General features: G+C 42.2%; 1 protein-coding gene across 8 annotated transcripts in view; it reads left to right on the top strand.

The window, feature by feature from the left end:
• The window catches only part of TLE4 (TLE family member 4, transcriptional corepressor), a 158,948-nt gene that overhangs the window by 37,546 nt on the left and 105,098 nt on the right, over window positions 1-16,304 (top strand). For 5 of the 8 annotated variants that reach the window (XR_007146331.1, XM_047830185.1, XM_047830183.1 and 2 more), the window contains one exon: window positions 8,945-9,019. The exons of the other annotated variants lie outside the window; for them this stretch is intronic. Coding sequence is in view for 4 of the 5 variants with exons in the window: in XM_047830185.1 (XP_047686141.1) it covers window positions 8,945-9,019 (75 nt within the window). In the remaining variant the exon portion in view is untranslated. The remainder of the gene's footprint in view (window positions 1-8,944; window positions 9,020-16,304) is intronic. 8 annotated transcript variants of the gene reach the window in all.

The raw sequence follows: 16,304 nt of genomic DNA, 5'->3' as shown, positions 1-16,304 counted from the left end.
CTGAGCTGTCAGCACAGAGCCCGACACAGGGCTCGAACTCACAGACCTTGAGATCATGACCTGAGCCGAAGTCGGATGCTCAACTGACTGAGCCACCCAGGCGCCCCTGCAAGACCTTTTTTTTAGAAATGAGTTGCATAATTGTAGTTCAGAAGCACTTGAAACGTGTCTACATATCGCAGGAAACAATCACAGAAAAAAAACATTTTCCTGTTAGATTTCACAAAAACATTTTTTAGAGTTACAGCCAATGTATATTTTAACGATGTGCTTGTTGCAATCATATACGACTACTTCCGAAGTCCCAGACATTAGACAAAGATATTGCCAACTTTTGTCATTAAAGTGAGTCACTATCACATAAAAGTTCTAAAAATTTTCTAAGAGCCTTAATACCAGAATTTAAGGAAAGCTTATGAGTGAGTCCTCACTTGTCTGAAGCTGTTTTTTTCTCCCACTTTCTTTTGGCTCTTAGGAATGGGTAGGACTGATCTCTGTTCTCCAGCCTACAAGTTTTTTCTTTAAAAGGCAGACCTCAGTGTAGTAAGTAGGAAGTTCTTCTTTCTCCCGCTTTGGGTCTCATTTGCAGGGGAGGAGCTATAAATAATCAACTCCCCATTGGCAGTTCCATAAGCAGGAGATGCCAGAATGATGACAGTTGGATCTGGGTTGAGTCCTGGCCTCCCTGTTACAAATTGCAAGGCTTACTCTAACCAAGTAAAGCTGGGTGACCTTTAGTCAGTGGTTCGCCTCTCTAAGCCTCAGTTTCCTTATCTGTACATGAGGTTAATAATAGCCTGGGCAGCATGCCGTCACCGCGAGGATTACTTGGGATTACCCACGTTCAGCTTAGCACACCATAACCCCTCCTGCTGTTGGGCGGCAGTAGGGATCGGTGCAGCGGAGCAGCAAAGCTCTGAGTTTCCTTTTTGAGAAGACCTGGAACCAAGCCTCCCCCACCCCTCCACCCCCCCACCCCCCCCCCCACCGTTTAGTCATTGCCTTTTGGAAGAATGAATTAGTTATCTTCCTCTCCAATGTCCTTCTTAGAGAGGAAAAGAAATGTAAATTAAAACCGAACCCAGGGCTGTCACCTAGCTAAAAATCTCAGTGAGGCATATTAGGTAGCCCCGAGGGTAATTCCCTTCTAGCTCCAAAAATTAATTTTCCAGTTTAGCAACACCCGAATCTTCTCAGCCAGCAAGCAAAGATCCAAACGGAGTTTAACCTGTAGACTCACCTCCAGAGACTCAGTGGTCTTGGACGGGGTCTGTATTTCACCTGCGAAGCTATCTAGAAAAACAAACTTGTCAGTCAGAAGCTATGGTCAAAATACCTGGTTGCTTAGCTGAAGTTAGTTTTGTTCTTATGAGTAGCTTATGGGTGGACTCTGTCTTCATCAGTGATTTCAGGAGCTATCTTGTAGACCTGTAGATCTTATGGGGCCTCAGCAACATTGAAAGATGCTAGTAAATTCGGACTCCCTTTCGGTGCCCGTTCTCTCAACCCCCGTTTCTTGTTTCTTGAGTTACTTAAGTGGGAGCAGAACTGCTTAGAAGGCTGGTGGAGGACCCCTGTGGACTCGTCCTCTCCAAGCTGAGGCGAAGTCGTGGCGGGGCCCGGCTTTGGGGCTTGGGCTTACCAGCAACTGGCTGTTTCTTCCCTTGTGTGTGAAAATTTTGATTTAGTAAATGAAATAAAGAATTTAAATCATTCTTTTGACCACATTTGACAAGAGTTCTCTGGTCATTGGAAATTTTAGGGTATAAAAGGGAAATTAAGAGTGAAATTTTTCAACCTTTTATTTTTATTCTTCTCTTTACCTAGGGAAAAGAGACCATTCCAAGTTGAATGCTTTCTGGTGCAAATTTAATTTTAACTCATAACTTGGTTTTTATTACCCTGTTAGCTTATCTAATGAGTAGAACCAAATAGTGTTTTCCTCTAGAATTCTGTAGATTTATTTGGTTGCCCATTGCCCTTAAATAGTAGAAAATAGTATACAATTACATAATAGTGATAATACATGTTGATTTAAATTCCAATTCCAAAAGGCAAGAATAGCCATGATGCATCAATTTCTATTTTGGACATGCCATAAATTTGGTCCTTTTGATTTAATGGAAAACATACCCCTTCTATAATATGAGATAGGAGTGTTTCTCAAATGCTGTCTTGTTGGTACCTGGGTTAATAGGGGACTGAATTACTCTGAACCACATTTTGCATGTATAGAATAATTGTAAAATGGAAGTTGAAAAATGTGATCAGTCACTTTCATATTGCGCCTCAGGGAGGAAATGAACAAAATACAGTGGTTACATGCACTGGTGGCAGTGTTCTCGCCTCATAATGGCACCAGGTTAACTCATCTTATTGCTTGTTAACTTTGTAAGGAATCAGTGGCTTGTGATAACATGGTTTGATGTAGGTGAGCTTGGCTGAAATCACCAGAGATCCCCTGATAAGTATGTGACACCCGTAAGACCATCTTCAGAGATCGTTCATTAAATGCCAGCAGCCTTCACAGGACATGTCTGCTTTCCAATCAGGGCTGTTTTGTCAGTGCTGGTAACTTGTTACGACAGTGCTGTATATATAAGGAATGTTCAGAAATGACTAATCTGCCTAGATTGGGACTTTGGATTTTGTCTCGCTTTCTGATTACTCACATCGGACAGCCTTTCGTTTAAAATCTGTTTTGTTTGTTTTTCCTTCCTCACAATACTGAATGAGGCATCAGGGATTATAATGCTGTCCCGTGTTCCACGGTTTGACCAGTTGGCTCGTTCTGTGTGACCATGCATTTTGGTGACAGTTGGATGTCTGGTGAGATCCTTATGGTGGCATTATGGCCTGCTTGCCCTCAGCAAGTAAATGATTCCCAGGAGGGAGAACTTTTCTGCAGGTTTCCACGTCAGCCTCCTTTCAAAGGCAACAGTGCCAAGCTCTATATCTGTGTGTGTCTAAAAAAATTAAGGTGCATTTGAGAAACCTCATTTCTTTGACTTTCAGGTAGGTAGTGATTGGGTTGTTACTGGAGCTAAGCTTTATAATACTTTAAATAGAGCTTGTAATGTCTAATATAGTAGCCAAAGCCATATGTAGCTATTTAGATTTAAATTAAAATTAATCAAAGTTAAATAAGGTTACAAATTAAGTTTCCCAGTCACATTAGCCCTATTTCATGTGCTCAGTATCCATCTGTATGTGGCTAGTGGGTACCATGTTATTAGCACAGATTTAAAATGTTTCCAACATTGCAGAAAGTTCCGGTGGAAAATACGGACTGTCGAACTTATTGGACAGGTCCGTGAAGAATGCTCTGTCCTCATGTGGCTGAGAACAGAGAAGGTTAGGCTAAATGGTCAGTAGGAAAAAGCCTTGGGCAGCATTTCCCAAGCTTTAATCCCAGGTTCCACAGCCAAAATTGTTTGGAAAACCCTGCATGTATATTCACTCTCTTTGAGATTCGCAGCTCAGGGGAGATCTGCCATTCACCAGGTATTAGCCAAATTAAACAGGTGTTTCAAGTAATGCCTGATTTCTTGTGGGACTAACATTTCTTGGGCTACCATTGAGGAAAGGCTGATTTGAAGTTAAAGCTTATTTGTGCTAGTAAACTTGGTAGAGTTGCTGAAAAGGCCCAGTAGGATTTTAGCCTGACTTTACTGGATACGGAGTGACCCTTTCACTCAGATTTGACCCCTTTAGCCATACCTGGACTATTCTTTCTTGTCACCTAGGACGTGACCAGAGGCGTGGTCAGAGGATAAGTGGCCTAGAGCCAGCGGCCTGGAGATGTTTAACCTGGAGTAGAGAAAGTGAGAACATCCATTATGTCGTTTTCATGACTTTGAAGTGCACTCCAGGGGAGGAGAATGTAGAGGCAACATTGGGTCCCCTGGGAAGAAGTTCTGGAGGGAGAGATTTCTAATGAGTGTTAGAGCCCATTATCCCCAAGTGGGAGAAGCTTGTGCATGAGGTAGTGAGGTCCCTTCCAGAGGATATGATGAAGCAGAGACTGCTTGTTGGGTGTGACAGAGGAAACGCTTTTGGGTTGTGGTTGATACTTGTGACACTACCACCCGGATGCCCTCCGCCAGGGCAGCATTTGGAAATCTGTAGGCATTTGGGAAAGGGCGTCGGTTTGTTGTTACAGTGCCTGGGGCACTACAGCCTTCTGGGTCCATGATTTCTGAAGGCCTTTTCTAGTTCTGATTGAGTGGCTTTCTCTGTACATGTGGCTAATGAGTCTCATGAGCGGGAGGGGCATTTGGTCCAAGTTCGGGTTTCTCTTTCACCCTGGAGAATTGCTTTAGCCTTGTACCTGTTCTCCCTCCTGTCTGGTTCACCTCCCTGTCATCCAGCTTCATTACTGTTCTTTACTATCCCGGGTCCATCTTCCTAAAGAGCAGAACTGATAGCACTCAGCTGCTTTAAGATTTTTAACCAGAATAAAGTCCAAGTTTTTTTGCATGTCAGGCAAAGCCTGGCAGCGTTTTGGGCTCCTCCCACCTTACAGATTTCCCTGGGGGTTCGGTAGGGTATGCTCGTGCTGTCCTCACGTGACTCTGGGTGCTGGCCTCGGCTCTTTCTGTGGATGCCTCTTCCACCTGAAAGTTTTGCACCTGTGTCTTGCCAGGCCCAAGAAGGCTTTCAAAATCCTACCTTAACGTTTGTCTCTCCCAACTTTTCCCTTAACCCTACTCTTCTCTTGCAGCCACACGTTCATTCTCTTCCTTGACAGAGAAACTCCTTTCTCCTTCAGGGACTTGGCCCATGCTCTTCTCTCTGCCTGGGGTTCTTTTCTCCTTGCTTCCCCCTCAGAACTCCTGCACATCCTTCACGTCTCGGTTCCATAGGGAATCTTCCCTCAGCCCTAAGATCCCACGAGATATTTCCCCACTAAGTGATTGCATAGCATCCTGTAATTTTCGTCATGGAAATTACTCTCCGGTTGTAATTACCAAGCTCCATGTTACTCATTTACCAAGTGTCTCGTTCATGACTCTTGTCTTAGTGCCTGCCACAGTTGCCTGGTGCGCAGTAGGTTCTTAATAAAGAATTGAATGAGTGAATAAGAAAGCAAAGCCTTTCCCAATGCTCCAGGAAGTGTGCTAGGCATTCCTTCTACCCTGCTCTCCTGTGTTGTATAAGATGCTCCATGTCCGGGAGTTCTCCGAGCAGTAGTGGGGTCATTATCTCAGTTGCTCACTTTTGCATCTCCACGTGTCAGGAATGTCAGTGGTTCATTGGAAGAATCCTACTTCATTTTACACCTCTGCCTTTAACTCCCCACTACCCTTATTAGTAAGGGAGGTAAGGGAGGATGGGTGAGTATTAAAACAAAATTCTCAGTTGTAATGTAGAGGGTTTTTTTCTTGTTATTAGAAGGGCTACATCTATCGCCATACCCTAAAGTATTGGCCTGGCGGGCATTGTCATTGTAGTCTCTTCCCAAAAACATACGTTAAATATCTATCGTACACATCTCCGTGGTTTGTTAAGGTCTGTTTCTCAGCAGGCCTTGTTGGACTTAGGACTTCTATTGTTTCAGTCTCTTTCTTGTTAAAAAAAGTTATCCTCAGTACTTTGCTGGACAAATGCAAAAAAAAAAAAAAATTATGATGAAAGTTAAGTAGGCAGGTGATTAATGTATCGAATTTCATTTTCGTGGCCTTCCCCTCCCCCCATCCATGCTGGTGTTCCTTAAATTACGGTATTTAATTGATATGTAACTTACACATCATTTGTCCTAAGTGTACAATTCAATGATTTTTAGTAAATTTAGAGTCACACAGCCATATCACATTATAGGTTTTATTTTTTTAAGGATTTCTTTTCTAAAATTAAAAATCACAGTATTGTAAAGAATAAATAATTGGGCATTTTTTTTCTCTTGCAAATCCCAGTTAGAGCCCCCTCCCCCCCTTGCCTTAGACTTTATCGATGTATTTGCCTTAGCCTTTTATTTGGTGGTGCCTGTAGAAAGTTGCGATGGGAGCCCCCCTGTGAGTGAGCAGTTCGAGCAGTAAGAGGCCAGAGCGCTGATGCCTTCTGCAGGCCGGCCTGGGGCTGGAGGCACTGTCGTCACTTGTGGTGAGGTGGCAGAGGGGAAGCAGGCAGTGGGCGAGGAAAGGAGATGGCGGGTGGAGTGGGAGGAAGAGGGACAGACGGGGAAGGGGAAGAGAAGGGGAGGAGATGACACACAGAACGGGAAAGCCATCAGGATTCTAAGATGCGAACACTCGCTCTGTTTTCTGAGTCAGCTTATTTGTTGAAATTTGGAAACAGAAAACAAAATGCCACCTCTGGGTCAGTTTCTGAGGGTATCTGGGGCTTCTTCCTCCAGTGTTCCTTTTTTTTCTTTTGTGATCGCTTGCCCCTTCTTTCCTGAGTTTTAATTTTCTCACCTTACCTGGTGTTATTACCATGTGGCTGAGTGAGCTATGTCGAAGTGGAGGTGTTTCTGGTGCTTTCAGAGCCATGGGGAGGAGGCACTCCTTGCCTTAGGGAGCTTCTGTTCAAAAGGTCCTTAAACAGCAGATGATTCACAGTTGTAAGCAGAAATAGGGAAGTAAGATCCCGAACGACAGGTAAAGTTCAGATGTGGTATTAGCCCATGGCCACTGTCAGGAGAGAAAACGAAGGAGCTGAATCATGACTTCCATTGTCATTTTAGCTTTTTAGTAAGAGTTTCTATAGGAGCATCAGATGTCAGTGTTACGGTTCACTGCTGTGTTTCTGGTTTTCTCAGTAAATGCACTTGATATTTTAATGCTGAGCCAGAAAGATATCCCTACTGCCTAAGGCATCTTTGCCCATCTTGGCAGTTGGAATCTAGTTTATGAAGCAAGAGTTGAACAGTCTTCATGGTAGAAAGGCCCCTAAATAGATGTATTTTCTGCATATCTTCCAGAACTGTTCTTTGAATGCTTAACAAAAAGCAGATGACATTTCACTAATGTGGAAGTAGTTCAGTAATATACAGAAATTGCATAGAGTAAGCGCTTTAAAAGGCTTTTGTTGAGTGGATGGTTGCATGAGTGGAATGAATGATATGTGGTTGGTTGGATGTGTGTTCGCGTGGTCCTTTGGTTTTCAGTTTCTTGGACGTTCGGAGCAGCCGTTATTGAATGTTGGAAAGTAAAAGGTGGAAAATCCCATAATAGTTTCTGTCTGTATGCTCACTTTGAGTATGAGAAAAATCCCAGAGTCGTCTTACATGTTGTCTTTTTCTCTGTTTTCCAAGTACTGCTTTTTTCCTGACATTGACAACTGGATTGCTTTAAATCTAGACATGAGCTCTGTGCTGACTGGTTAACACACTGCTTAGTCTAGCTTCAAGGAAAAACTGCTGTTACTGGTCATTTTATTGAGTGTGCCTCTCTGTTCCTTCCTGTGTCTTTATAAATCTTTAGGACTTTCACTGTCTTCAAAGAAAGAAGGAAATCAATTATTTCACTTTGGCAGATATTTTATTCAACAGTAAGAGTGGATGGAGATATCTAGAAAGACTTTGGGATTGTAACTTAAGCCCTTGTTTTGAAACTCTTACAATTAAAAAAAAAATCAAAGGTACATAGTTTAATGTTCAGAGTTTAGTAAAATCTTAAAATGCAGTGATCTTTTGACAATTTTCTTTCCATTAGATTATAGGCATAAAGTATACATCTCCGTTAGGAAATCAAGGGTGAAAACACTACATGTGGATAACTAAGGCAGTTTCCTTTCCCACACCCTCCCCTTAACCCTACACAGCTGGGAGGTGGAAATATTGGTCACCCTAGTTAATCTCAGTATCTGCATCTTTGAGAGTTTTGGAATGTAGTACCAGGTAGCCCAAGGGAAATTTCATATATAATGGATGGCTTACCTCTTTGTATGTATTATGACAATAGGTTAGCTAAGCTTTCTGTGCATTTCAGCTACATTTCTCACCTGGGGTCCCACAGGACCAGATTCTCCCTAGCCATGCAGAGGAGTGCCTGTTTCGTAGCACAGTCTTTTTGGCTCTTCATTCACTAAACCTAGTTGAAAATAGTCCAGAGGAGACCTGTTCGAGTGTGTAGATACTAGAGTGTTGCAGTGCATTTGGTGGAGAATAGTATTTATATTTGGGGGTACTTGTGCAAGCACTCGTGAATGTCCAGATGCAAGCGAGCGCCTCGTGCAGAGACTCCTGTTCTACTTAATTTTTCTTAATATTACAAAACTTACCAATACCCTGGTCCTGCTCCTTCTCTTTAGAACTGAACCATGGCTAGACGGAGTGATTTTCCTCTACTTTCCATCCTGTTTTCCAAAAGAAAAATAACACACTTGTAGGTTTTAGTTTTTCTATCGCAGGTGAAAGCAACCCCTGAAGTCCTTAAACTTGACTGCTAGTCAAAGCTGTACATTTTTAATCTCTTTTATAAATATGCAGCCCTTCACGACATAAATTAAAACGTGAACACTTTTCACATTTCCAGAAGATAAACGTTTAATTCTAAGTGGCCTTCTAGTCCTTACTGTAACAAATACCAGGAGAAATTTTAAAAATAAGTACTGCTAGGAAATATTTTCAGACTTTTTATGTAGAGGGCAGAGAAAAGGGGGCACAAAGAAAGCAGGTGGGACGGGGTGTGTTTTGTTTGTCAGCGCCAGTGGGAGACGTTGGGTCACAGTGCACCTCTGACGTCAGAGGGAAGTCGAAGCTGCTTCTATCCGTAGTAGGGGCGCAATCAGATGCCCTGTTCCTGCGGTTCCTTCTCCGCAGTAGAGACCCAACTTGCCCTAGACATCCAGTCAGCCGCCCCCACGGGGCTTCTATGTGAAGTATGGAGACCCCTAAAGCCTGTTTTGCATGTAATTGAAGTTAGAGGACGCGTTAGGAAAAGCTGTTCTTGACTGACTAGAAAGCAAATAATTGTATTCTGTTTCTGATCTTCATTTATAGCACCAGCAACAAGTGGTGCAGGCTGTGGAACGGGCCAAGCAGGTGACCATGGCCGAACTGAACGCCATCATTGGGGTACGTGGCCTTTCCATTTTAGCTCTGATCTTAGTGTGTGTCATCAGCTCGCTTGCTCTCTCTTTTTAAATTTTGTGCCATCAAAAGGGCAAAAGGCAATAGAGGACCACAAAGTGGAATTAAGCACTTTGCCTTCTGTCTCGTGAAATTGGATGGCTGCCTCAGAAACTTTGGATCACATTCTCACCAGTTCCAGTGGACATGTTCGCAGAAATTCTCCCCAAGGAGCCTGGGTAGTTCTTTTTTCATAATATTTCTTACCTTTGCAATCAGTTCCTGTTGCTGGGCTAGGCCTGAAAAAAAGATGGAGATTGCCCTGATGTTAAAATGACCTGATTGATTTCTTTGATCTTTCCACAAATATAGACTAATACCATTTTAGGTGAAATAAATTGTACGGGGTTTTTTTTGTTTTTTTGTTTTTTTTTTTAATCTCCCTGCTCCTCTTCCTCCCCTGTGATGAGTGTTTCTTAAGGGCTTGTGGCCATTTGTGTTAGGAATAGCAGGTGAAAGGTGCACCTTTAGGCAGAATCCGTGGCCCCGTTAGAAAACCCTTCCTGGCGAATGTAGCATTAATGTTGCATAGAAATCCTACTGGAATTCATGAGTTTGGACAGTCACTCCGACTCCACTTAGATTTTTGTTCTCTCGGATTAAGGTAACAAATAATAAACAAGGTGCTACAACATAAGGGATAATAAAGGTGAAACTCTTAGCTGAAAAGCGCACAGTATCCATCTCTATTTATGCAGCTGGTACAAGCCTTTCCTTAGATTATTCTAATGAAGACAATACAACTATACTTTCCTCTCTCTGCCCCCTCCCAAATACTTCTTTTGTGTATAGGTTATACACAAAAGTCTTTTCTCTTTTTTTTCCCCTCAGTGTATCAAACACACTTTGAAATGCTAATTATTCCATTTACTTTCATTAAAATTCAAATTGCTGAGTGAAGATGCGGATAAGGGTCGCCTGATAATCAATCTGGAGTGAAGATATTGCTTCAATTATGCCTCTGTCTTTTAACAAGGAAATCAGAACTCTGGGCTCACTGGTGATGGTGGTGGAACACTAGTCCGATTGGAGCTTGTTTTTTAATGGCCTATTTTGAGCTCTTACCTTGTGTCCCTCTGACCACAAGAAAATACGGGTAGTAAATTGGAAGACAGTAAATGGGAAGGGGTAAATAACCTTTAGTTCCTCGGAAGTGCCCTCTCGGAAAGAAGGCTGAATCAGAACAAGCCATGTAGATTTGTTTGGAGCACATTTTCTAGCTCTGGGGATGGGGAAGAGATGAATACATTCTACAATTTTTATTTCCTAAATCTCCAGAAAATAGCAGTATGTCACATTTTTTAGAAAGTTGAAAAAGCGTTGAAGTTAGGTACATATGTATATTCCAGTTGTGTTTGCTTGAAGCCTGCGTGGGCTTCCCATTGGGATGTGTTTTGCTCACCAGACCTCCTAAGTCACCAGGGATATCACCTGGGATATCACCTGGGATAGAGAGCTTGCCTTTCTCACGCACTCCACCACTGTCTGCTGTTGAAGGAGAGAATGCTTGCGGGAGGACTCCGGGCGGGGGCCGTGCTGGGTCACTTCTGGCTTAGTGTTCATTGTCCCTGTGAACTGCTACAAGGCAGGTAGCCATCTTACCTTACTTAGGACTGGTTGGCAGCAGCTGTTCCTGGCTGTTTTGTTTCTTTTTCCGGTCTTATTAGTTGCCGTCTGTACAGTGGAGAGATTAATCTAAATCGCAAACCCATTGTTTTATGTTGAATGTTGCTTAAAAATGTGAGGGAAGATCTAAAAGTCAGAACAAGTTCCTTTCCCTTCAGTGCAAAATCAAGTATAGTTTTAATACTGTTTCATATCTATTTCATTTTACATACTTTGTTTTGAATGGGATGGCAGATTGCCTTTTCTCAGGGAAAGGATGATTTATTAGACTGTAGTCAAGTTACTGACAGACATATTGTGTGTGTGTGTATATATATATATATATATATATATATATATATGGGTCCAATTATTAAAATACAGCAAATTTAATTTTGTGACCTAAAAACTTACTTGAAGAGCTAACTCAGAGGGGCAAGCTTTGTCAAAGCAGCACGAGCGGTTTGTGAATCTGGGGGGAGGGGAGGATTCCAGATTATTTGTGTTTGAGCAGGAAGTGGAGTCACAGTCACACAATCTGACTGTTCTGAAAAATAGATTGCAGAAATAGAAAAACAAACCCAGCAGTTTTAGGGAGCCACAACCCAAGTGAGAAGGAAGAGCCCCATTACAAACTGACTTGATACATTCCTGCTGCTACTGTTCTCTGAGGTGTGTGGTCTTTGTCTATTTCAGCCCTGCCGGTGCCTTCAGTCCAGTAGTTTTCAGTTTTGTAACATTGTGGAATTCGCAGTGCACCTGCCCTTCTCATGGCTTGTGTTGTTGGGTGGTGCTGTTTTGACTTGCTACCCAAAGTGATGAGGGGGGGTCAATCTTAAGATTTTTGTACTTGGTTTTGGGAATGTAGTCGGCAATGGTTTTCTCCCCTGAGGGAATGAAAATTTTCCTCTCAAGAGGCAAAGACCCATCTAAAGCCCCTGCAGACAGACCTTCATTTGTTTATCACTACGTATGTATCTGTTTTATATGTATGCACACCATCCAGACAAGCGCAAATGTTCCCAGATTTAATGAAATCTGATGAAGCACCTTTTTAACTCTGCAATATTATTCTACCTTCATTGGTAAATGAGCCAAACCAGTGATCCATGCAGTTTAAATGCAAAATGCTGAAGTGAGCCCGAAACCTGGAGAGGCGGCTTGTTCTCTTGACAATAAGCTAGTTGTGTTTAATGGAATGAAACACAGTTATAATGATTTCTTTCACAGGTCATGTTCAGTTTAAAACTGTTGATAGATTGAAATAAGTTAAATATCATTTATCTTTTATTTATAAGGAAAAAACCCAGGAAAATTCCTGTGTTGTATTTTACAGTCAGTATTTTGTGTTTTGTTTTGAGTTGGTCATATCTCACATTTCCCTGAAGCTTTCCCGGAGTTCCCCTAAATGGGCTGAGGGAATGTTATGTATCTAGTTTGATCTTGTCATGTGTCCTACTAGCCACTGTGTTTTTAAATTAGAATCTCTGCGAGATCACACTGTTGGAACAGCACACAAATTGTAGTTTTAAATCAGTAATATGATCTAATTAGAAATGATGTTTTCATTTCCTGTATTATTAAATTGAGTCATCTGACTGTCTTAAAATGCTTTTTAAATCCATTACACTATATAATCAGCACATGCTGTGTGAATGTGGTTATGCTTCATAAAGGAGACTGGCTTGGAACCTCAGAAGAATTTCACTAAAGAAGCTACCATTAGGGGAAAAAAAAGTTTTGTTAGTATGAACATTGGAGAAGAAAATATTTGGCTTGTAAAAATAGAAAGTGGGGTTCCTTTGGATTTTCCTCCACCCTCTTTTTAACCTACCTCTTTGAGGGGAAAAAAAGGTAGAAATATGCATTTAAAAAAAAAAAAAAAAAACCAACCCACCCTCTTAAAAAAATTCCTTAAGAACAGGTATGCCATGGTGTTTGTAGGAAAATGCAGTTTAGCACAAGAAATGCTGAACCTCAATTTTTAGCAGTGACATTTTAATGATAGGAAGTCTGCAAAATTATTTGCCATCAATTGTGAAGGCAATAACAAGCCTTGGTGGTTTTTCACACTCTCTGTGTTAAGTGCTTTCAGAATGACAGCGTAAACTGTGTTAGAGAACTCCAAGGAAGTAAAACTGATTAAAATGTTCATGCTTGAATGGTGCTGATGGAATAGTTCATTTGGACTTTCTCTACCTCCTGCAGCTCAAGCTGAAATATTAAAATTCAGTGGATTTAAATCTCTCTCCTCTCAGCTCAGGAAAAAAACATTACATTTTAATAGGTTTTAAACCCATAATTCATTGGTTTGGAGCAGCACTATTAAATCTATTTAAATATTACTTGTATTACTAAGGAAATGATTTAAATGACTTTGCCTTTACCATCCTATATGTTTGAGTTAGTTTAAAAAAAGGAAGACAATACCTTCAAGGGTTTTTTCTTCCTCTTAGCATTTTGTTTTATTGTCCTTGTCATATGATTGGCCCTTAAATTATACACACACACACACACACACACACACACACACATGTATACGTGCACACACACATACACATATTCCAGATTGGCATTTTGGCAGAGGGTCTTACAGTATGGCAGTTTTAAAATGTATATCCCTCTTTTTCCATTGTAGATTTCAAAACTGCCATTTTAAGTTTCAGAGGCATTTAGACATGCTGTTGTAATTTTTCTTGTGCTTTTTTTTTTTTAATGTTTATTTGTTTTTGAGCGAGGGAGATAGAAATGAGCGGGGAAGGGGCAGAGAGAGGGAGAGGGAGAGAGGGAGGGAGGGAGGGAGAGAGACACAAAATCGGAAGCAGGCTCCAGGCTCTGAGCTGTTAGCATACAGCCCGATGCAGGGCTCGAACTCCAGAATGGCCAGATCATGACCTGAGCCGAAGTCAGATGCTTAACCAACTGAACCACCCAGGTGCCCCCTCTTGTTGTCTTTTTAAGCTAACTGGGCATTGGGCAAAAAACTGAATGATATAAATATGCAGGTATTTATAAAAACGTGTGTGCGTTTGTTCCTGCCCATTATATCACAGCCTCCAGTAACACAAATTTGAAGTAAAATTAAAGAGGCTTCACTTTCTTAACAAACGCAAAACTGTATTAAGTATCAGGAGCCATGCTTTCATCCTCCCTCTGTTTTTGCCCAGTAAAGGGCTTTCTAGAGGCACTGCCAATTGTGCAGGAATTGTGCTCTTGTCCTCTTTTGGACACAGATAGCCAGCCCCGCAGTGCCAAAGCAGTGGTGTCCCTCCAGGGTTACCACGTTCCCCTGGTCAGCCTTCCTTTCTGTCGTTTTCATTGCCATTGCCATTGCCATTGCAACCACAGGCTTCCCAGGGTTTGACAGCGCCCCCCCTCCGACACTGCAGACCTCTTGCATTTCCCAGTGCTCTTTGTGGGGAATCCACTCTTCACTTATGCCTGTGCAGTGTGAGAGGGTGAGGTATTGATACCTACCCCCGTGGGGTAGTCCTGGGCCCACAGGCAAACAGCCCGTGAAATGACCCCCCTCCTGCCCCCCGTTGGTGGGCAGTTTTGAGGTGCCAGGATGGGGTTTCAGCTAGCCGCCCATGGTAGAATACAGCTACTCAAGAATACAGCTTTAGTTACGAGTTTCTTTTCTTCCCTGATTCACTTGCCCTAGGTCCCTCTCCTGTTCTGGGATCATTTCTCAAAATTACTTGCAGCCAGAGCCCTGTCTGTCCACCTTCCTGGATGAACAAGGATACTCACTTCATAGGCCCACACTCTTCCAGGGGCTTTCTGGTATAGGTAGGCACATGTTCTCAGGTGCTGGAGTCCTGCTTTGTTTTCTGACGTTGAGTTCTGTGCGTAAAACATTTTCTTTAACACCTCGGCTTTTATGTCGTTTTTTAAATAAATACTTTCCCATAAGTTTATAGGTGAGCTTCCCTTTCTCTTTCTTCTCCCAGCTGATTGCTGCTGATACTTTCTAAACGTACATAATAGGGAATAAAGTTAAAACAAGCTATAAAATAGATTTGTGTTTCATCAGAGGTTGTTTTTCCCCTTTTGTTACAGTCTTTACCAAAGGGTGTGCCTGGAGTTTAAAGACTTTATAAAATACGCTGACTGCACGATGGACACAACTTGCTGGGGCCTGGAGGGGAAGAGGTTGGTTTTCTGCACTTGTAGGGCTTTGCTCACCTGCTCTCACAAGTGTGATAAACCCATGATTGCATATCAGCCGAAGCAGTTTTATAAGTCTACACATTCTGTATCTTATGGTGGTATGCCTGCCCCTCGCCTTTTGTTTTGTTTTGTTTTGTTTTAACTGATTCATTTACTGTGGATCAGGGGGCTACCTTATTGAGCGATGCAGTCATAATCTAATCTTTGTGCTACAATTTGATGAGGATCTAAGAGGCAGTAATTTCCCTTCTCTCATAGCAAAGACTCTCATATATTTAAGTAATTTTTTTAGCTCTGTCTCCACCTCAGAACTCCCTGAGAAACCTGGATAAAGAACAAGATTTCTAATTTGTATTTATGGTGTATACTTTGTACATTTCTGTTACTGGGAGACATTTCTGGAAGCTAGTTGGTTTTTCTTTCAGCCTTTTTCTTCCTTTCTTTTCTTTCTTTCTTTCTTTCTTTCTTTCTTTCTTTCTTTCTTTTCCTTTTTTTCCCTTTTTCTCCTTGTTGGCAACCAGAAGGGCTACCACTCTTTTTCTTTCTGTTGAGGAAGGAGCCCCTCTCTCCATCCTTCCTGTTAATATATGTGTTTCCACCGCTCAAGGCAGAGCTCAGCAAAAGTGTGACAAGATTTGCAGAATGTGTCTGAGTGGGTGCATGTGACTTAGCTTAAGGCCTGTGGGCTTGGTGCTTCCACTACTGAGGAGAAAGTGGAGCTTCCCAGATCCGGGAGGCCGAGTTTCATTCACACCCAGCACACCCGAGCGCAGCAGGCTGAGCCTGTGCAGAGGTCCAGGGTGTGGGTGGAAGTGTTACACAGAAGAGCAGGTTTCACTGGAGGCGGCTTCAAGCTTGCATTTGGGTTTCCCTGTTTATTGGCCGGCGGTTTGTTTTGTTTTGCTGTTTCGCATCCCTTTTTCTGATTCTCTTACTGACGTCTTTCCGTCTTTCCGGTAGCGACCCTACAAGCAGCGTCGTCAACTCCTGTGTAGCCAGAGCTTGTGCCTTCAGAGCTGGGAGGAGAGGAGGCAGGCTCCCCCCAAACAGGCACCTCAAGGGCTTAAGGACTTAGACTTCAAAGGACTATTGCTCTGTGTCCTCCTCAGAGCTCCCTAGGAACTCCGTTTCGGAACCTTCTACCTGAGAATGCATTTGTGAACTTAAGCATTCTTCTAAAGGTTAGAACCTTTTATTGAATGGTGAGAATAATTTAATGATTACATCTGCTCCCCCATTCATTCAGCGAATAGCTGAGTACCTTCACCACATCGTATCAAAGGAGCACATTTTATGTTCTCTTTGAATGATAGTGTTAAACGTTTTCTGAAGTGTATTTTGAAATGGTCCTCAAATTACATTTGAATCAATCACCCTTATTAAGGTTTTGGTAGTTGTAAGCTTTCTGGTTTTACATTTTACTACACAGAATCAACTTTTAATGTACACATTT

This window comes from Prionailurus viverrinus, chromosome D4 (assembly GCF_022837055.1).
Source record: "Prionailurus viverrinus isolate Anna chromosome D4, UM_Priviv_1.0, whole genome shotgun sequence".
NCBI lineage: Eukaryota > Metazoa > Chordata > Mammalia > Carnivora > Felidae > Prionailurus > Prionailurus viverrinus.
This window is presented reverse-complemented; position numbering and strand designations above follow the sequence as displayed.